Source organism: Bombyx mori, chromosome 7 (genome assembly GCF_030269925.1).
Source record: "Bombyx mori chromosome 7, ASM3026992v2".
Lineage (NCBI taxonomy): Eukaryota > Metazoa > Arthropoda > Insecta > Lepidoptera > Bombycidae > Bombyx > Bombyx mori.
This window is the reverse complement of record NC_085113.1, coordinates 1,805,385-1,826,826: the sequence shown is the minus strand read 5'-3', so window position 1 is coordinate 1,826,826 and position 21,442 is coordinate 1,805,385. Positions and strand designations below refer to the sequence as shown.

Below are 21,442 nucleotides of genomic sequence, written 5' to 3'. Positions count from 1 at the left end.
TTACTAATAGACATGTGTAAGTAATGCGAGTGATATTACTCGGGTAATATTACTCTACGATGTAACGCAACATCACACATTACGCGAAGGAAACAAACATCACACCATCACCCAACATGTTTCTTTCTTTGTCGTGTAATGTTGCTTAATACACGAACGGAACCGAGCGAGGGAGACAGACCGATCGACGCAAAATAAATGAGCAAGCGACACGGAATTATTCCTAGTGATTTGGAACCGTATGTCCTGGCCGCTAGGTACATTTTTATACCTATGGTACGTCTGAATTTTAATATAGGTATTTGTGTTTATATTTTTCATGCGGCCAGCCGGTAGTTTCCCGCAAGTACTTACTTAATTTTTTATTCGCAACTTTTGTAAAATCGCTAGTCGCTCGTAATTGTTTAGTAATATTTCATATTAATTTTTGTGTTTAATTTGAATTACTTAAGCACTTGTTTGAAGATAGTTTTATTATTTGTTTTAATGCGTGTTTAATAAGTGAAAGAAATAACGGCGTCTAAATGAAAGTACAGTCCTCCTTGGATGCACTTTGAGGATATCGCGCCGAAACAATGCATCTACTGCTCTCGTATATTAACATTATTGTGGAGCTCAATTTGCAGTCTAAGTCGCCATATGAAATCCGTTCATCCCACAATAAATTATATTAAGTAAAAAATAAAATTATTATATTATTAAGTAAGTCAATCTCTGTCAAGTAATATAACAAACTGTAACTGTAATGACACACCCGAATCATTACCTAAGTGATGTGTTGATGTTGGAAGGTCGTGATGCTGTCCACGTATAATTGTCTATGATGCACTATATTTGAATTTGTAATATGTTCTTTTTACTTTTGATGTGCGGTGTCATTCTGAATTATATTTTCTCTTATACAAGTCAACACAATGTTTTCAAGTATTTAATTTACGTTTTAATTAATTGCTATAGCCGCTAGTCCACCCTATCAGTGGTAGCAGAGCGTGGTTACATAAATATCTAGTGGCAAATGGAAGAAGCATATTAAAATTTAAAATAGTAAGTAAATGAGAAAATAAAAAAAAATTAAAATGAGCTCGAGTATCAGAAACATACAACCGCTGACAAAATCAAACTATGATACCTGGTGCTTACAAGCACAGGCGATTCTCGTAAGATACGATTTATGGGAATACGCTAGTGGTGCAAAAGCGTTAGCGGCAACTACGACTGCCGAAGAAAAGAGTGCGTTCCTAAAGGAAGACTTAAAGGCAAGGTCAGAGCTAATTTTACTTATATCTCCACCAGAACTGAAACAAGTTAAAGGGTGTAATACATCCAAGGAGGTATGGGACAAACTTAAGTCTATTCACCAAAGTTCAGGGCCGGCAAGAAAGGCTACGTTGTTAAAGCAGCTAGTATTAAAGAAAATGACTCCACAAGAAGATGTGAGAGACCATCTCAGTAATTTTATGGATGTAGTAGGTAAATTAGAAGACATGGATGTCAAAATTCATCCAGAGTTATTAAGTATAATGATGTTGTACAGTTTACCTACAAATTTCGATAGCTTCCGAACGGCAATTGAGTCGAGAGATGTTCTACCAAGTCCTGACAGTTTAAAAATAAAAATCGTAGAAGAATACGAAGCAAGAAGGCAAACCGAAGATAGTGAACCTCAGGCTTCAGAAGCTTTCTACACAAAGACGAAGAAAAAGGTACAATTTTGTAAGGATTGCAATAAGAAAGGGCATTCCACAGAAGCTTGTTGGTCAAAGAAGAAACCCAATAACCCCAATAAAACTAAAGGTCAAGAAAAGACATTTAACATCTGTTTAACAACAGGAGCATCGAAATGTAAAGGCAATTTATGGTGTCTTGACAGTGGCTGTACGTCACATATGACGGGTGATAAAAGTATACTCCATAATTTAATCCCCGCGACTGACACTCTAAAGCTAGCTTCAGATAAACATACGACCGAAGTTAAAGGGAAAGGAAAAGCCGAACTTTATACAAAGGATCGACGCTATAAAATTAGTCTTTCTGACACATTATATGTACCTGATTTATCGAATAATCTAATTTCTGCAAGCAAAATTACGGATCATGGCTATAAGGTTCTATTTGAAAAAGAACAAGCCAGTGTCATAAAAGGCGGGAAAACTGTATTAAAAGCTAACAGAAGAAATGGATTATACTATCTTGAATTTGATAAACCGGAAGAGACAGCAAACTTCGCACCTAGTGATGAAAGCGAAATTATGAAATGGCACAAGAAATTAGGTCACATCAATGAAAGAGACCTAAAAGAAATGGTTAAAAATAAAATGATGCGAGGACTCGACTTTAAAGAAAAAACTTTGGGTACCTGTGAGACTTGTATCAAAGGAAAATTTTCCACTCTACCATTCCAAAGCCATGGACAAATAATCTCTACCGAAGTGCTCCAGATAATTCACAGTGACGTGTGTGGCCCATTTGAGAACGAATCAATGGCCGGATCAAAGTATTTCGTAACATTTATTGACGATTATACAAGATACTGCTGTGTATATTTCTTAAAAGAAAAGAGCGAAGTAATCGATAAATTCAAGGAATATAAAAACTTTGTTGAACTGTTTCATAAGAAGAAAATTCAAAATCTACAAACTGATAATGGAGGCGAATACAGGTCTAAAGCGTTTGATAAATTCCTCAAAGATAACGGTATAAGCCGAAGACTATCTGCACCTTATACCCCCCAGCAAAACGGCATGAGTGAAAGAAAAAATCGGTCGCTGATGGATAAAGCTAGATGTCTGATGATAGATGCCAATATTCCTGCAAAACTTTGGGCAGAAGCAGTAAACACTGCAAACTATTTAATAAATAGAAGCCCAGCAAGAGCTCTCAAAGGCAATTCCCCATATGAGAAATGGGTACAACGAACACCATCAGGAAATCACCTACACGTATTCGGAAATAGAGCGTTTGTGGTGAACAAAAACCGAAGAGGAAAATTCACAGCCAAAGCGACAGAAGGAGTATTCTTGGGATATGCGGAATATACAAAAGGTTTTAGAATATATATACCCGAAAGGAATGATGTTGTTATCAGCAGAGATGTAAAAGTAGTCGAAAAGATGCATTATAGCGGTACTCCTGCTGAGAAACGCGAAGGTCTTACTCCAGAACCTGAAACAGAACAAATTGAAATTCCAGAAAAAAGAAACAACATTAATGAGAACTTACCTTTTCAGGAACCTAACCCCCTTTATTCCAGCTCTAGTCAAGATCATGTTGATGAACCATCTCCCTCAAGTGGAAGACCACAAAGGGACGTGAGACCACCAGCATGGACCAAAGATTATGAGTTAAGTCGCTGCGTGACCATGTTTACGTCAGAAAATAATGACGACTATGACTGCTCTTTACTAACATACAAAGAAGCTGTGACTGGCACCGACAGACGAAATTGGGAGAAGGCGATACAATCTGAAATGGAATCATTACAGAAAAATAACACCTGGGTATTAGTAGACAAGTCAGAAGCCAAAGGACACAAAATACTGTCGAACAAATGGGTATTTCGGATTAAAGATGACGGTACGTACAAGGCTAGATTAGTCGTACGTGGATGCGAGCAGAAAGGAAACCTGGATTTCGAAGACATTTATAGCCCAGTAGTAAGTCAATCTGCATTAAAAACTTTATTAGCAATTGCCGCATCTAAATCTTACTACTTCATGACATTTGACATCAAGACAGCTTTCTTATACGGAGAGTTATCAGATGAAGTTTATATGAAATTGCCTGTTGGCTATGAGACTAACTGCAATACTACTGAAGTAGTTTGCCGATTAAAAAAATCTTTGTACGGATTAAAACAAGCTCCATTTACATGGAACAAAACTTTTACCCAAGCGATGTTTGATTTGGGATTCAAGACAATCAAAACAGATCGATGCGTTTTCATAAACGAAGATAAGTCAATAATAATCGGACTATTCGTTGATGATGGACTTGTCCTAGGAAAAGATAAGAAAAAGATCGAAGCTATTTTGAAGAAACTTGAAACCAAATTTCAAATGAAAAAGAATGAAAATCCAAGTACTTATCTGGGTATGGAAATAAAAAACTCAAAAGAAGGAATAATTCTTACTCAGAGATCCTACATAAATGACGTACTGGAAAAATACAACATGAAAAATGCCAAACCTTGTGACACGCCCGCAAGTAGCGATTCAAAGTCGATACAGGAAACTGCCCAGGAGAAGGAATATCCCTATAGGGAAGCAGTGGGAAGTTTACTGTACCTGTCTACCAGAACCAGACCAGATATCGCACAAGCGGTCAATCTAGTTAGCAGGAAGGTCGAAAACCCCACTAGAGAAGACGTTACAAAAGTGAAGAAAATATTCAAATATTTAGTGGGAACCAAACATAAAGGCATTTTATTCAAACGAAACAAACCGATAGAGAGCATCGATGCTTACAGCGACTCGGATTATGCTGGAGACCCATTGACGCGAAGAAGCACTTCTGGTTCCGTGCTAATGATAGCCGATGGACCAATATCATGGGCATCCAAGAGGCAGCCTATAGTAGCGCTATCGTCGACTGAAGCCGAGTACATAGCCGCAGCCGACTGTTGCAAAGAGGCATTGTATCTCAAATCTCTATTACAGGAAATAACCGGCTTGGACATAAAAATAAATCTACATGTTGATAACCAAAGTTCGATTCAACTTGTGAAGTCTGGATCCTTCAACAAAAGGTCGAAGCACATAGACGTGCGGTACCATTTTATACATGAACACTTCGTGCATGGATTAATAAATATTAGCTACTGTCCCACAGAAATTCAATTAGCTGACGTAATGACAAAACCATTGTCAAAAGTAAAATTTGAAAGACACTGTGCAAGATTAATGCATATATAGAAACGTGTCTCGGCAACATGAGTGAACATCAGGAGAAGGTGTTGGAAGGTCGTGATGCTGTCCACGTATAATTGTCTATGATGCACTATATTTGAATTTGTAATATGTTCTTTTTACTTTTGATGTGCGGTGTCATTCTGAATTATATTTTCTCTTATACAAGTCAACACAATGTTTTCAAGTATTTAATTTACGTTTTAATTAATTGCTATAGCCGCTAGTCCACCCTATCAGTTGATACACATCACTTAGGTAATGATTCGGGTGTATAGATACAATGTATTCGTCGTCACAGTATCTATTGAACGCACCGAGTAATGTTAAGAGTGATGTGTAATGTTTTCGAGTAATATCACCTGTCTGTAAAAGTGATGTCATATCACATTACATTGGGAAGTGATGTTTTGCGCAAGTCTACTTACTAATGTTAATTTTAAACTTTTTTATGCACTGCCCGCCAATTTAAGCTTTGAAATAAATTTTTTTAATGGATATTATGACCTGGTAACTAAGACTTTTAAGTCATGTTTTATTTTATTATATTCTTATTTTTATGAAAAATGATAAAATGGAGTGAAATGAAATGAAGATGATTAATTTGAGACATTAATCAACTGGGATGAAATTAAATGAAATGAGATGATATGGGATGAAATATAATCGCAATAAAATGGTGGCAATTTACTGAGATTTTTTCAGTGGACTTTTGGAGGAACCCGACAAGTTACGTCCAGCAGCTTTGTTTCATTTTCCCACATTTGTGCACTTTCACAGATATTAAACAGTTAATAAACCACAATTATTACACATTTAAACCTGAAGGAACACAAAATAGAAAAAATAAAATTAATCACACAACTTCACTCCTTACGTTCCCGCCAAAAAGCCCCTGGCTTGTCAAATAAAACTAAATGTTATCGGAGTAAATCGGGTTGGTTCGACTCGACAGTTTTCCAAGACTGGTTTAATTCAGATATCATACCATGGGCAGACAAACTGGATTATCCAAAGTTGATATAGTAGGTAAATGTGAAGAACATGTAGGTACCCTATATTTATTAGTTTTTTTAAAACCTAAATATCTTTTAATATTGTGACAAACTTGACTCCCATTTTTATATTTTTGAAAAAGTCTAAAAAGGGCGGGTAAATTCGCCACAACGTAAATATTTCCACTGCTAGTTGAGATTAAGTTAAGATTTTAGTATATTTTTACTGTGACCAAGATTGTGGCAATGACAGTGACATTTTATAGTAATTCCATTTATTTCATTCAAATTTTGGGTATGGCAATCTTATCACAAGTGATGGTTAACTTTGCCATTTTTGTTTTTGAACTTAAATATCAATAATATTTAAGAAAACAATAGATATTTGATTACATTTCAACTATGCATAAAATACACTATCAAGATTTGAAGAGAGAGAAGAGATTGCACAAAGTGGGAATGAGTTGCTCGCTCCGGGCATTTCAATATTGTAAAATTCTTATGTTATAATTACGTATTGTAAAAACGAATATTAAAAAAAAAAAAAAGACATGCCCGCTGAGTTTCTTGCCAATTCTTGTGAATTGGCGGTAGTTCTTTTGACGTTCAACAAGTATGTACTTTCATTTATGTTGAATAAAACTTTTTTGATTTAATTTGATTTGATTGCTCATTATATTCTCATAGAGATGTTTTAATAAAAACCTTTTCAAAGTTTCTTATCCACCAAAAAGTGGTAAAGTTGCCAGGTTTCACAGTAGTTAAAAAAACTAAAAAACACGCTTTATATAAAATTCAACTAAAAAGAAAATAAATTTAAAATGAAAATAGTGTAAAATATATTTTATTTAAAAAAAAGCGTGGGGTGCTTTTTAAGATATTATTGAAATAGTAATTCTTCTACTCATATCTGTCAGAAAAATATTTATAACTAATAACACCATGCACCCCACGCTTTTTTTTACAATAAAATTTATTTGACACTATTTTCAATTTATATTTATTAAAATTTATTTTCTATTTCTTAGTTGAATTTTATATAAAGCATGTTTTTTTAAACTATTATTATTTATTGGTTAATATTTTTCAATGGCAGCTCGTGTAAAGTTTCGGCGGTACAATTGGAAAATAAATATGTAGTTGTCCGCTCCTTTATTTTCTTATTTTTTGTAATTGTTAAATAACTATAGAGTTCAAAATTATTTTCAATGTAACCTGCATTTGACACTGAGATCGAGGCGCACAAACATTGTGTAACGGTAATTATCGTACAGAAGATATTTGACATATTTAATCAATAGAGAGTCGATATATCGACAGTTCAGGCTTGTAGATTCCCTTCAAACAGATAACCCCGACATGATGTGAACACGCAACCTTCTTACTCCCAAACTGTGCAATTGTGACGGATACAACTGCAGTTTTCAAACTCACCACAAGTCCGTCATCGATGTTGTATATTATCGTAGTTACAGCATTAACATTGTTTAATTAAATAAAATAAACCATAATCGATTCGATTTTTTATTTAACATATTTTTTAAACTAGTTGATGGTGTACGCTTCACTTTGGTAAAAACTTAAATAAAAATGCCTAATTCTCATCTAATTTACGATTACATTCATGCATGTCTACATACATAGTATTTACGTATCATATATATAGCACCAATTATAATAATATGAAATATAAAGATTCGGTCATCAGCTTTAAAGACCCTGCTATTTTTATTAATGTTTAAAATCGAATTGAAAACTCATCTAAAACTTTCAAGAATTAACAACTTTTTTTTTTTTTTAACTAAGTAGCGGTTTCTGTTATACAACTACAAAAATGAATTCATCTTTATTTAAAATATCCATTTACATACATGAACACAAGTATAATTATGTAAATTGATATTTCACGCCACATATAAATTATATAAAAAAATTACGTTTTTCTAAACTATATAAAATACATACTCATTTTTGCATGTTCATTTAAAAGTTTTTGCAAAATAAAACAGAGTGGAGATGACGGTGTTGTCCTAAATGAAAACAAATTCCCTATAACTACTGCAAAATAATCTATGGATTTACAAAAAAAAAGTAAAGAAATTAAATATTTTTTAAACTTTAATGAGACTTGGTAAGATTTAAGGTGATACCATCATCCCCACCCGAATTCACGCCAAAAACATTTTTAACACACTTTTATTAGTTTGACCTATATCTATATTTATACAACGGAATCTTTCAACTTATATTTCATCAACGTTAACCGATTAACTTGAATATTTATGGACTTATCAAGGACCAATATTAATAGATTTATTTTATTACTTTGGCCTAATATCCTGAAAAATATTCATACACAATAATCACAATAACAAAGGGATTATATATGGGAAGTCAAAACGGTTTTTCTACTTTAAAAAAATCTCCGATACCATTCAAAATAAACTATATTAATTATATTAAAAGACAAAAACTAAATAACATTTAAAAAAAAAAATTATACCGGTAAGAAATGAAACTTTTATAACGTTTAATTAAAATGACATTGTCCTTTGTAATAAAATTGCATGTAAACAGAATAGTGTTTTATTTTAATTTTTTTACGTTTATCAGATCATACTTATTCTCTATGAGGTAGATATGGTTTTTAGTACATATATGTAGGTTTTTTTTGTTCCTACTTAATACGGATGAGAAATTCATTGAAGCGAAGGCGTCTGCAAGATGTTGTCTATTCGCCGATAACGCTACAAAGTTCGTCGTATGTCATCCTGTTGTAAAATCAAACAGAATAAAAATATTCATTTTATTTCAAAGAGAAACGATGACAGCATAGATAATACACCTAAGACAGTAAGTGGTACTAAATCAATACAAAGTTACTTTCTTACTAAAGCCTGTTTTGAGTAGCAAGTGGGTGATGTTCATTGACCCCGAATTTAATTTGAGATAGGTTGCGGGCTCACGGCTTATGGAACTTTTGAAACGTAACTTAGATTTGCAAATCATTAGTTTTATGCTTAGGGTAAGGTAGTAATATTATTGCGGATAGTCGACGACCAACGACGTCGGTCGTCGACTATCGCCGCGACGACCCGTCGGTCGGGCGTCCTCGGGGTGGCGCCGCGTGTCTGGTTGTAGTAGCCCAACAGCCCGCGACAGCCAGACCTTCGATATTTTATAAAAGCTGAAAGTTTCTCTGTGTATATCTCCAACACAGGTAAGAACGACCCGCGACTATAGAGTTCCGTTTGTGGTTACTTGGGCAGGTAACAGGCAGTAAAGGTATATAAAATAGTATCTTAAATTCGTTAAAGTATTGCGCCCCCTAGGCACGGGGACCTCATAGGAGGTTCGGCCCCCGGACCGGTCCGAAAAAAAAAAAAAAATTCCCTTTACAGCTTTAGAAACTGTTGGTTTACGCTCCATACAAGGTGTAAAACTATCCAGAGTTACACGTATACCTATGCCTCACGTTAATATAAATCGTGTAAAATAATGAGAACTCACCTTGTCGTCTTTTATGCTGGCCTTATAAGTGTGAAATTTTCATTTTAATTTTCTTGAAGCAAGCTGCCAATTCTGTATCAATTAATTTTAACGATTTTATTAATGCATTTATTAACTTACCTACAATTAAATGGAAATAGTAATGACATTAAGCCCTGCTGCTTTTCAAAGACGCTATGTTGTTTTACCCAAAACGTACATGAATGTACGCTGACAGTCACTGATTAGTAAACCAACCAGGAGATAAACGAATAGATTCAATGTCTTTACAACATCCTTATACAATCCTTCTTCAAACGAGGCTTGTGGAGAGTATTAAGCGGTAGGCAGCGGCTTGGCTCTGCCCTTGGCATTGCTGAAGTCCATGGGCGACGGTAACAACTCACCATCAGGTGGGCCGTATGCTCGTCTGCCTACAAAGGCAATAAAAAAAAAAAAAGCAAATCTTTGTTTTGCAGAAATAGTTAAGGCCTGATAATCCTTAACTATGTCTGTGTTCTGTCACGATAATTCTTTCAGGTTATTATTCAGAAAATATCAGCTCGAGCAAGTTCTTAATGTCGTTAAGTAAACGAACTAGCGAACTATCTGGATTTAGCCTAAGGGGTTCCAGTTTGTCGTGGACGGTAAGTGAGCTCACGGGCTCAACCTGAGAGAATTTGCTAACACTAGCGCTGCTTTTGGACCTCCTCGTCGAATCTACCACCGGATCGAAATCGTGATCCGCGAAGATCCGGCGAGGAGCTCAGTGGGTTTGTGTCTATGATAGTTAACTAGTCGAATTCTTCGTCGTAAACAACGAGCTGTACAAGGACAGCGCTTGAGGAGCTTAGAAGAACCGAACTGGAAGTAGATCCGTGGGATCTGACATGTTTCTGACGACGGCGACGGCGTTGCTTCGCCGTCTGAGTCGAACACGTAGTTAGCTAGTTAGTTTTTAGTTAGTTGGTTAGCCATGATAATGAAGTCAAAGAGTCAATAGTATCTATGTATGCTGTGTTACCATTGAAACCGGCGGTACCTGCCCGCGTTGAACTAGTATTAGATATTTATTTTTTTATTGCTTAGATGGGTGGGCGAGTTCACAGCCCACCTGGTGTTAAGTGGTTACTGGAGCCCATAGACATCTACAACGTAAATGCGCCACCCACCTTGAGATATAAGTTCTAAGGTCTCAAGTATAGTTACAACGGCTGCCTCACCCTTCAAACCGAAACGCATTACTGCTTCACGGCAGAAATAGGCAGGGTGGTGGTACCTACCCGTGCGGACTCCCAAGAGGTCCTACCACCAATAAAAAAACTCCATTAATAACGTTAACGTAACATTTTATTACTTTAAACATTGAGGATTCTCTGAGTAAGTGATATAAATAGTACCAATAGCCTTACAGAAGCAGAACGAAATATTTTCGACATCGGCAGCATTGACCCGTAGTGAGAAGCCATACGAATACTTCTCTCCGAATGTTCAAATTACGCGCCACCATCTGCACGGCTAGAGGCGGGGAATCAGTCAGAGCCGGCTAAGGTAATCAAATGTAAGCTCAAATGGGTTTAATCTTTGGCTCGGACGCTGCTGTTGCTGGCATGTTATATTGAACGCTTCGAAATAGTTTTTTTTTTTATTGCCCTTGTAGGCGGACGAGCATACGGCCCACCTGATGGTGAGTGGTTACCGTCGCCCATGGACTTCAGCAATGCTAGGGGCAGAGCCAAGCCGCTGCCTACCGCTTAATACTCTCCACAAGCCTCGTTTGAAGAAGGACATGTCATAGCGCTCGGGAAACACCGTGGAGGGGAGCTCATTCCATAGCCGGATGGTACGTGGCAAAAAAGATCTCTGGAAACGCACTGTGGATGACCGCAGTGGCTCCAGGTAGTATGGATGAACTCTACTCCGGTGGCGGGCGGTGCGATAGTAAAAACGAGACGTTGGTATCATCTCGAACAATTCCTCAGAGCACTCCCCACGTTTAACGTTAACTGTCAGGTTGGAAGGGTTGTTCTTGCTTTTACCGCGCTTTTGGGAATACACAAAACTGTTACTTTTAATTCGTGCATACATTAATTTAAATACTCTTGCATCGTGTTATAAAGGATTGAGAAGAGTTTACGGTGTTTTCTTAATACACCTATACAGCATTTCATGTGGGTTAGTAAAATAATGTATGAGTGAGTTAAGGTGCGAGTGATAGGTTCGATTTTTCAAGTATTTATTTACCCTTCAATGACCGGCCGTAAATTATTGGTCAAAGAATTACACGTCTTGATCAGAGCTGAAGCCCCTAAGTTTCGACTCTTTAACGTTCGCACGTTCGCTTTAAGCTCAGCCATTCTTCTTTGATAGCATCTAGCTTTTTGTTCATTTGAACTATTCATCCTTCCATATTCGGTGAGCATGGTCGATAGTCTGAGTGATGGCAAAAAAATCAAAATTAAGTATTAATTTTATTTAGCCCATTATTTTGAAGGTCGAACAGAGACCGCTTAGCGAGTTGTAGAATACGCTCTTCGAAGGAGTATTATGGAGTATCGGAAATGTAACAACATTTCTGCCATCTCAAATGTCAACTTCACCAGAAGGCGCTGGATTGCGGTGGAAGACAATCGGTTTCCTATCCTGTATGTGTGTATGTGTATTAGCGATGTGAACCGATTACAATTTCTGGCTCCGGTTTATTACCGATTTGTTTCTCAAAAACCGTTTTTTTTTAGGTATTTTTAGGTTTTTTCCATAAAGGCTAAATAATCATTAAATAAAACAAATTTATGTGCAAACGAAGAGTTTTCTTCATACAATTAATAGGGTGAGCATATTTTATAAAGGCTTAATGATCGTATATTTAACGAAACACGTACTTAACATATATCCACGAATTACTTCCACTTCGAAAGAATAACGTCGTGTAATAAGAATGATACTAGCAAAAACTTTGTTTGCGTAATTACTATTCAAATGAGACACAGACCTGAAGCCTCAAGGTAGGTGGCGGCATTTACCTCGTGGTGTCTCCGGGCTCCGGTAGCTTAACAACTAACATCAGGTGTCACTAGATGATGACCGAGCTTTGCTCGTTTTTTTTTTTATATAACGCCATCTTGTTTTGTCTTTAAAGCGGTTAGTTGCCCTCAATTAAGAAAAATAGTATTATTATTCGCCAATAGATGTCGGGAACAGTTGATTATGGAAAACACGATTAAAACAACATTTTCTGAAAATAATTAGCTACGCTAGATCGATTTATCACCCCCGAAATCCCCTGTATACTAAATTTTATGAAAATCGTTGGAGCCGTTTCCGAGATTCAGATTATATATATATTAATATACAAGAATTGCTCGTTTAAAGGTATAAGATAAGATAAGATAAGATATGAGCTCTTGCACTCTTCTGTTTCTCTTTCTTTCTGTACATCAGTTTAGTAGATAATCGAGTTAAATATATCGGGACTCGCCCGTAAGCTGGCTGATATTAGTTTAAAAACGCCTTAGTACCAGCATTCTTCATAGGATCTGGGGGGAAATAGCACGACAACAGCATTTGGTACTTACGTTTCCACCACAAGCTCTACATCTTCAATTCGATCCGCATTAAATTCTTTTAATTCTGTATATAGATCTTGCATTTCTTTACGACTCATTGGGTTTGAGGCTTCTATATCATTGTAATTTTTTTTAAACATCTCTAATTGCTTCCTACAATGGACAGCAACACATTCTTAAGTATATATGTATATATGAGCTGAATATAATTGTCTGCCTGTATGATGATAGTGTGGCAGATATATTATTATGTATATTTTAACTGGGGGACATTAATTGCTAGTCAGACCAGCAATTGGTTAGAATAAAGATGAAAAGTGTTTGAACTTACGTTATTGAATTCAAACAGTCACGTTCTGATGTTATTGCTCTGTTCCAATCTTCACATTCTTTTTCGTCTTTTTTCAGTAATTGTTGTATTTTTTTCAGTTTCAAACTAAGGTATTTGATTTCGGACTCAATTTCCAAACTTTCGTCGCCTACATTTAAATATAAACGCAGTAAGGATTCATTTTTAATAGGTTTGTGACATTCCGGGCAGGTGTGGGAGCTAAAAAAATAAGTTTCAATAATAAAACGCGTCATCTTAAAAAAGGATATATACCCATAATATAACTTCGATCACGTCTGTACATGCGCGCGACAGAATTCAAATCGTTTTTCTAGATTTGTTTAATGTTTTACGGTAAATTAAGTGGAAAATTGTGCCCTTCTCTACTGCTTCTAAGAAATTAGTATCGGGTATCGATTTGAAGTCGTTGTGGCCTAAAGAACAAGACGTCCGGTGCAGTTTATCAAACGATACAACGGCGTTCATATCTCGCAGGCAGGTACCACGTTATGTAATGAAATACGTAGGTAGGTACTTAACAGATGTTGACGATTGACTTCCACGGTGAAGGAATAACATCGTATACTAAAAATTAAATCCGAAAAATTGTAATTTGTGTTATTACTGGTAGTAGGTAGGGTAGGTACCACCACCCTGCCTATTTCTGCCGTGAAGCAGCAACGCGTTTCGGTTTGAAGGGTGGGGCAGCCGTTTTAATGTAAAAACTGAGACCATAAAACCCTTGTCTCAAGTTTGGTTTGGCCGCATTTACATTGTAAATGTCTTTGGATTTCGGTGACCACCATCTGGGCCGTGAGCTCCTCCACCCATCTAAGCAACATTTAGAGGTGTAATTTATTTTCTTATTCTACAGAAGTAAGTTAAGCGGAATTAATTCAAAGTATATAAGTAGTGTATATAAGTTGTATATAATAAATAAGTAGTTTTACAGCAACCAGCGCAGTCGTTAGTACTTATTATCTCTATGAGTAAACAAATACAGTTCTAAAAAAAATTCATTACCTTTTCAACGATTCTTGTATACAATCATCGTGAAATATATGCCCGCACGTTGTTGTAACAATGATTTCATTTTGTTTCGTAGTTTTTTTGCAAAGCGAACACGTCAATTCCATATTCTGGAAAAGAAAACATTCGGCGTAATTCTCTCATTGGAAATAATTCCATAAATGAGTCGTCTATTATCAAAGGTGGCAATCTGTGCATTTGGACAAAGTTTTTTTATTGATATGTCAATACAGATTGATTTGGATATAATCGTCTCCTTCAAAGAATACGGTTCAAAACCTGCATTAAATAAAGGATAATTGTTAACCTGTTATTTATCTAAGATGTCGTTCCGAAGAGTTTTGTGACTGCCAATGGAATACAAAGTCAATAATTCGTTTTTCTGATTTACCAATCATTGTCCAAAAGTCAGATTGCCGGCTTTGATAATAGTCGACTAAAATAACAGTATGTTTACGTGTGGTGAAATTTTGGTGAGATACGAGCGGCTAGTAGTGGCATTTGGAGCCCGGCACATTTCGGTATATAGAGAAATTTTATATTTATATTCCGAAGAATTGTTTACGGTATTCACGACATCTTCTTTCTACCATCGCACGGGTCGGCAGCGAAGCAGAATCGATCCACACTACCTAGAACCATTGCGTCTATCCAGTGTTTCCAAACATCTATTTTCTCATTATCCGAGTTTGAATGTTCCATGTCTTGCTTGCTTGAGGATGTTGTTCCCTGGATTGTTGAGATCCATGAGTAACGATGACCACGCTTCGTGAAACGGGCCGTACGGTAAAAAAAAAAAAAACAATTGTAAGGATTTTTTATAATGAAATCCTTACAAATCTTGGAATACTATACCAGAGCAAAACACGCGCGAAACAAAAAGGAAATATCTTCTATGAATTTTGTTATTCTAAAGAGCCAATAGTGGCACCTATCTCATTGTGTAGCTATTTGTTCTCTTGTCAGAAAATTGTTTTCAAGTGTACTACATACGACATCGGAATGTAAATTTTAAGACACGTGGACCCCACATGTCAAATCGTGACGTCAACCGAGATTCGACTCATTAATTATTAATGTAATCAAATTCATACGTTGTCATACGACCGAAACGATCGACCTTGAATGGCGACATAAAAAATTTTTTTTATTGTTGATGATGGTACAATCTTTTGCCAATATTTAATTTACTCCATTTAGGCAAACAAGTAAAAACTATAATAATGTTTCGAAATTCACAAGAAGTGGTCGATTGTGAAGATTAGCAATACTAGGTGTATAGTGGTGGATAAGCCTTGCAACAAAGAAGTTATTTAACTGCATAATGATATGGGATTTTGCTTTATTTTACCTTCCATCATCAAATTTATTATTAAAAATGTATACAATAAATGTGAATCTAAGCTCGCAGAATCTTTTTGACAATAGCTAAATGCATAAAGACACCATTTTGTTAAACTGTCTCGCTTGCTATCAATAAAGGATAGTCCTCTCCCAATATTTTGGAAGGCATCTATTACTATTGTGCAACGCAAAAGATGGTCTTCAGCTTTTTTCATCCCATCCCTTCACACTTTTAGCCTCAGATCCGTGGTTCAAGGGATAGAAAGGTGCCTTATGCATGCTGGTCATTTGGGATTCAATTTTGAGAGAAAATGCTTTTGAGCAAGTTCAATGCACTGTGCACTATTCTTTACTCATCAGGCCACCCCATGGTCAAGACACTCGTCTTATCCAGAGTGTCCTCTACCAATGTTGACCCAGATCTAGGCAGATGTGGAACCTAGTGGCAACTTTTCGAGTAGCATTTTTTTATATATACCTTCTTTGTATTGTATGAAATATATATTTTGCTAGCCAACTAGTTGAAGAATGTTTGTTTTAAGGTAGGATCTTAGACTAGTAGTTTCATCAATTTCAATTCATACTCATTTGAACCATTTGACCTTTGTTAATCAATGGAAGATAAACATGTTACACAACCAGAAACTATTATCCAATGTTTTGAAAGATGACATTGTTGTATTTTTATAGCAGCTGATGTGTCGTTTGGAGTACCCAAACCCAAAGTTTGATAAGATGTATCCAGGATACTAATAATGCTCTCTGGCTAATCAATATAGCATATTGGTAGACAAACCCAGGTCTCTATGTACTGCATACATTTCTTTAACTCATCTGGAACTGTATTCTTTTGCCTATTAGAGGAGGAAAAATATCCTTTCCAAATTCTTTCTGTTCTCCGTGGGTATTATTTATTTTACTAATATCTACCATGAGGCATTTGGGCGTTCTAGTTCAAAACTTTCACCATTTCGGTATGCAGCAGGATTCATATGGTGAGCTTTATGGGCTTCAGTAACTACTAATTGCTTGGAGCCAAGTGGTAAAACAAAAGGACTATAGCTTGTTCAGTACTAGTTTTTCATTAGAAACTAGCTGACCCGGCAGACTTCGTAGTGCCTCAATCGATAAATAAGAGACCTAAACTTTTGTATAAAATAATAAATAAATATTTACTAACAGTCACGCCACGTTAACTGGTCCCGTGATAAGTTCGTAAAGAACTTGTGTTACAGGTACCAGTTAACAGAAATCAATATACGATTTTTATTATACACATACACATATTTAATATACATCCATAACCCTGGAAAAGACATTTTATATTTATTATCATACAAATATCTTCCCTTGGCGGGATTCAAACCTGCGACCCCCGCTGGTGTAAAATAAACTTAAAATAAACAAAAGGAATCCGTCCGACGGGGGACACATCAAAGGAAAAATAAAATTGTTATTTTTATTTAATTCCGATCATTTTCATATTAATCTAACCTTTTAAACCTTCTCTGGACTTCCACAAATAATTCAAGACCAAAATTAGCGAAATCGGTCCAGCCGTTCTCGAGTTTTAGCGAGACTAACGAACAGCAATTCATTTTTATATTTAAAAAAAGAAGAAGAAGATAAAGGAATGGCTATTATGTTAACAGTTATTGAATAAATAAAGATTGACGCAAATCCAAGTAAAAAGTTCAAGACTACATACATACCTTGACTTGTTTATAGGCACTATTTACCTGGACGTGAATTTTATTGTGTAAATTTAAATTTTTTATCGGTTTTTAGCAAAAAAATAAATATTTAAAGGTATTTTACCTACCAGTATTTTCTAATACATACTAAACAAAATTAAATGAGTAAAGTATTAGAACACTAGATTTTACACAGTGTAAAAATATGATAATTTATTCAAAAACAGAACAAAAGACACCTTGCAAAAGACAACATACACAATTGCACAGAACACTATTAATTAATGTACTTCTAGCGAAGATTAGAAGCGATCTATTTCATCTACAGGTGAATGAAGTTAGCCCCTCAAAAAAATTTTTTTTTCCTATTTTATACTTATTTTCTATTAATTCGTTTGTTCATCATTTGTTCATGATTGTTCACTGTTAATAATTGTTTGTTCTGCATTTATTTATTTAAAAAAAATATTTAAAAATATACCTACAAGTTAGCCCCCCTAATGCAATTTTTTATATTTTTTCATCCTTAATGACTCGTAAATATTCATTTTCGATTGTTCTTATATAAAACACGTTTGCTCTCTTTCGAAATTACTCGTTTTTTGTTTAATTTACTGTTTTTATTAGTTGTATAAATGTATGCAAAATATGTGTACTGCGCATGCGTCAACTATAATGCCTAAACTTTCTACGCGGTTTTAATCGTGAAAAAAAAAAACAAATATAAATCCTGAAGGAGCAATTAATTGGTATACAGTTTGTTTAAAAAAATTAAAAAATAAATAAATGAAATAATGTGCATTGGCGTTAAGTTAGACCAAATACATTTTTTCCATCCTCCTACTTATCGTTATGAAGGTATAAAAAAGATAGGGAGTTCACATAGGTAATATAAACAAATAAGTAAATATGTTCATTATTTATCTTTCAAGAGATAATATAGGTATACATTATAATAACTTTTTACACAGCCGAAATTATATTCCTAACATTAGTAAAATAAAATTTTAATACGATAGGTAAGAGGATGGAAAAAATGTATTTGGTCTAACTTAACGCCAATGCACATTATTTCATTTATTTATTTTTTAATTTTTTTAATTAAACTGTATACCAATTAATTGCTCCTTCAGGATTTATATTTGTTTTTTTTTCACGATTAAAACCGCGTAGAAAGTTTAGGCATTATAGTTGACGCATGCGCAGTACACATATTTTGCATACATTTATTCAACTAATAAAAATAGTAAATTAAACAAAAAACGAGTAATTTCGAAAGAGAACAAACGTGTTTTATATAAGAACAATCTAAAATGAATATTTACGAGTCATTAAGGATGAAAAAATATTAAAAATTGCATTAGAGGGGCTAACTTGTAGGTATATTTTTAAATATTTTTTTTAAATAAATAAATGCAGAACAAACAATTATTAACAGTGAACAATCATGAACAAATGATGAACAAACGAATTAATAGAAAATAAGTATGAAATAGGAAAAATAAATTTTTTTGAGGGGCTAACTTCATTCACCTTTCATCTACTCATTTCTTTCTCAGTACAGAGTACTTTAGAGTAGGTACCATAATTAAACATTTTGTTAAAGTCTTCTCTAATTATTAATCTATGTTTATCAGTCTGTGCTTCTCTGTGTCAGAAATTATTTGTTCCTTCACTTCCTTCGTTTACATTTGTTGTGCATTGGTTTTATTTATAAAATATCATTTTCATCTATAAATAAGCTGGGTTACTTTTAGAACAACATTTAGACAGTTTGAAGGTGTCCATAGCAATGCTGTGTTTAACTCGAAGTGTATTAAAACATATGTTTGTCTTAAAAAACGAAATTAATGAAACTAAATCGGTTGTAAATTTTAAAAACAAAACTGAAAATAAAAATTATAAAGATGAGTTCATTCACTTAAACTAACATTTTCTTTATACTACCGTCGAAACCGAAAAAGTTATATCATTTGTGCTAAAAAAAACAGTGTTTGATAAGATGGAAATTATTATCTGTGTTTTGTACTGATTAAAATAAATCCAAATTGTTGAATCGAAATGAACGACTGTTGTCAGATTCCTCTTGAAAAGTTTTGACTGTCACTGATTTGAAAAAGTTCTACAGTGTGTTAGTGAAAATGCCTGGTAAAATAAAAGTCAAAGTCCTGGCTGGTAGGAACCTTCCGGTGATGGACAGGGCAAGCGACACAACGGATGCTTTTGTAGAGATCAAGTTCGGTGGAGTGACACACAAGACTGATGTATGCCGAAAGTCATTAAACCCTCATTGGAACAACACAGAGTGGTATAGGTTTGAAGTAAGTAAATATTGAATCCAACATTGATCTACCTTCAATAATTATTCTTTTCGTTTTTCTTCATATATGTTTTTCGCTCGTGACTGTAGTTTGAGAAAAAGTTAATTGTTTGGATGGCACGTTTTTTTTTTTAAATTTGATTTTATTGAATTTCGCTTTAATTAAGCAACTTCATAGCTACTACTAGACACGAGATTAAAATCATAAAAGGTCTGCAACTAAGTTTACTCTGTTTTTTTTTTTTTATGAAAGGTACTTAATTGTAAAAATATGTTTACAAATGAATCATTTAAAGTATTGTCGTTACTAGCTACCGCTCTTTCCATCATTCTGGTGTTTGAATACCTTGTGTTGTTAGAATGTTAGAAGTATGTCTTGAGTCTATCTACAATTTACATTCTTCAATGTTGGTGTATGAGCATAACTGTTGATCGGCCCGACCATGAGCTATCAAACTCAATAAATTTCAATCTGACAACACAATATTTGGGGAATACAGCAGATAGATTAGGACATCTAAGTTGAATATTTATAAGTGGGTTGTAATGAATTTGGCAACGGGAGGCTGGTATTTTTCATGCAGGAAAATCACTTCATTGTGCTTCTAGCTTAATTGCATTCATTTATTAATCACATTGCCTTAAACTTCTGCGAGATATCGATGCAATTCATCTGCCATTTTCTTTGAATGAAAGAAGAAATGTAACACTTCCTGCATATGATGTTTAGTTGGTACAAAATCAGACATTTTCACATAGCCAAAAGTATATCATGCAACAACAATATCTCTAAATATAAATATGCATGTGCACCATGTACCTAAGTTTGGTTCACAGTGTTTTAGATCTGTTAAAATTGGCCAGTAGTTATTGTTACAACCATCTGCTGACAAACAGTGAGGACTTAGTTGTGCACCTAATAATTACAGTAATGGCACTAATGGCTATAGCCTACCCTTAATTTAATCCAGTAAATGATTGGTTCACATTAGAGGTAGGTAGGATGATGGTGCCAATCCTGTGGCTTCACGTAATGCAGTACCAGTCCAAAATGAACTAGGAACATATTTTGTTCTTTTGGTTTTGATTTCATAAAATCATAATATTTATTATCTCTTAGTGCATAAGATCATGAATTAGTAATAGCGAACACTGTGTCATATTTATTAAACTGCAGTGCTTGGCTTTGTCTGTTTCATGTTATTGTGATAAAAACATATCGACACTTGAAAGGCAAACAAGTCACTAAGTGACGATGCGTGAACTTTACAGTAGACTTATTTAAAGTTGAAATACCTGAAAACAAAATGTATTTTAACGAATCTGGCTGTAGTAGAATCTAGCTAGTAGCTGTAGGATTGAAATGATTTTAATTGACCTAGAAATATATTTCCTTTTGCGCATCGAATATGGTTATTGCCTATCATTTATGTACAAAGAAATTATTGTCGCTTAGTGACGTTTGCCTTTCAAGCGTTGATATGATGTGTTACTTTAAGGTTCATAAAAAAATCTTTGCTCAAAATTTCTCATCGAGTACTGTCCCCATCTCTGAAACTTTGTACTTTCTTCACTCTCTAATTAGTTCATTTGAAGAATTGTTTGAGGTAATCCATGTACTGTGACACTTTTTTCTTAAAATGAGGTGCAAGGAGAGTCATCTGGCTGTAGGCAGTGCCTTATTTCTGCTTCTGGCTTTGCTGGTGTCCAAGAGGGACAGTGTCTGTTTGCTATCAGGACCATTGGGCCATAAAAACACATTGAAGACAA

At 34.8% G+C, this 21,442-nt stretch overlaps 2 protein-coding genes across 12 annotated transcripts in view; one reads left to right on the top strand and one right to left on the bottom strand.

The window, feature by feature from the left end:
- The window catches only part of LOC101743919 (E3 ubiquitin-protein ligase trul-1), a 28,701-nt gene extending 10,926 nt beyond the window's left edge, over positions 1-17,775 (bottom strand). Inside the window, exons 1-7 of one of the 10 annotated variants that reach the window (XM_062669339.1) lie at positions 14,772-17,775; positions 14,309-14,424; positions 13,286-13,504; positions 12,964-13,107; positions 11,633-11,821; positions 9,410-9,481; positions 7,410-8,670 (exon numbers count right to left, since the gene is read on the bottom strand). In XM_062669339.1, coding sequence (XP_062525323.1) covers positions 9,454-9,481; positions 11,633-11,821; positions 12,964-13,107; positions 13,286-13,504; positions 14,309-14,424; positions 14,772-14,831 — 756 coding nt within the window. In that variant the 5' untranslated portion in view covers positions 14,832-17,775 and the 3' untranslated portion in view covers positions 7,410-8,670; positions 9,410-9,453. Of the gene's footprint in view, positions 1-4; positions 154-7,409; positions 8,671-9,409; positions 9,482-11,632; positions 11,822-12,963; positions 13,108-13,285; positions 13,505-14,308; positions 14,425-14,771 lie in introns of those variants that run through there. The other 9 variants (XM_004923242.5, XM_021353535.3, XM_062669345.1 and 6 more) reach the window with 9 other exon arrangements.
- A 1,632-nt stretch (positions 17,776-19,407) lies between these two features.
- The window catches only part of LOC101743769 (C2 domain-containing protein 5), a 39,113-nt gene continuing 37,078 nt past the window's right edge, over positions 19,408-21,442 (top strand). For both annotated transcript variants that reach the window (XM_062669322.1, XM_004923241.5), the window contains exon 1: positions 19,408-19,673. In XM_062669322.1, coding sequence (XP_062525306.1) covers positions 19,494-19,673 — 180 coding nt within the window. In that variant the 5' untranslated portion in view covers positions 19,408-19,493. The remainder of the gene's footprint in view (positions 19,674-21,442) is intronic.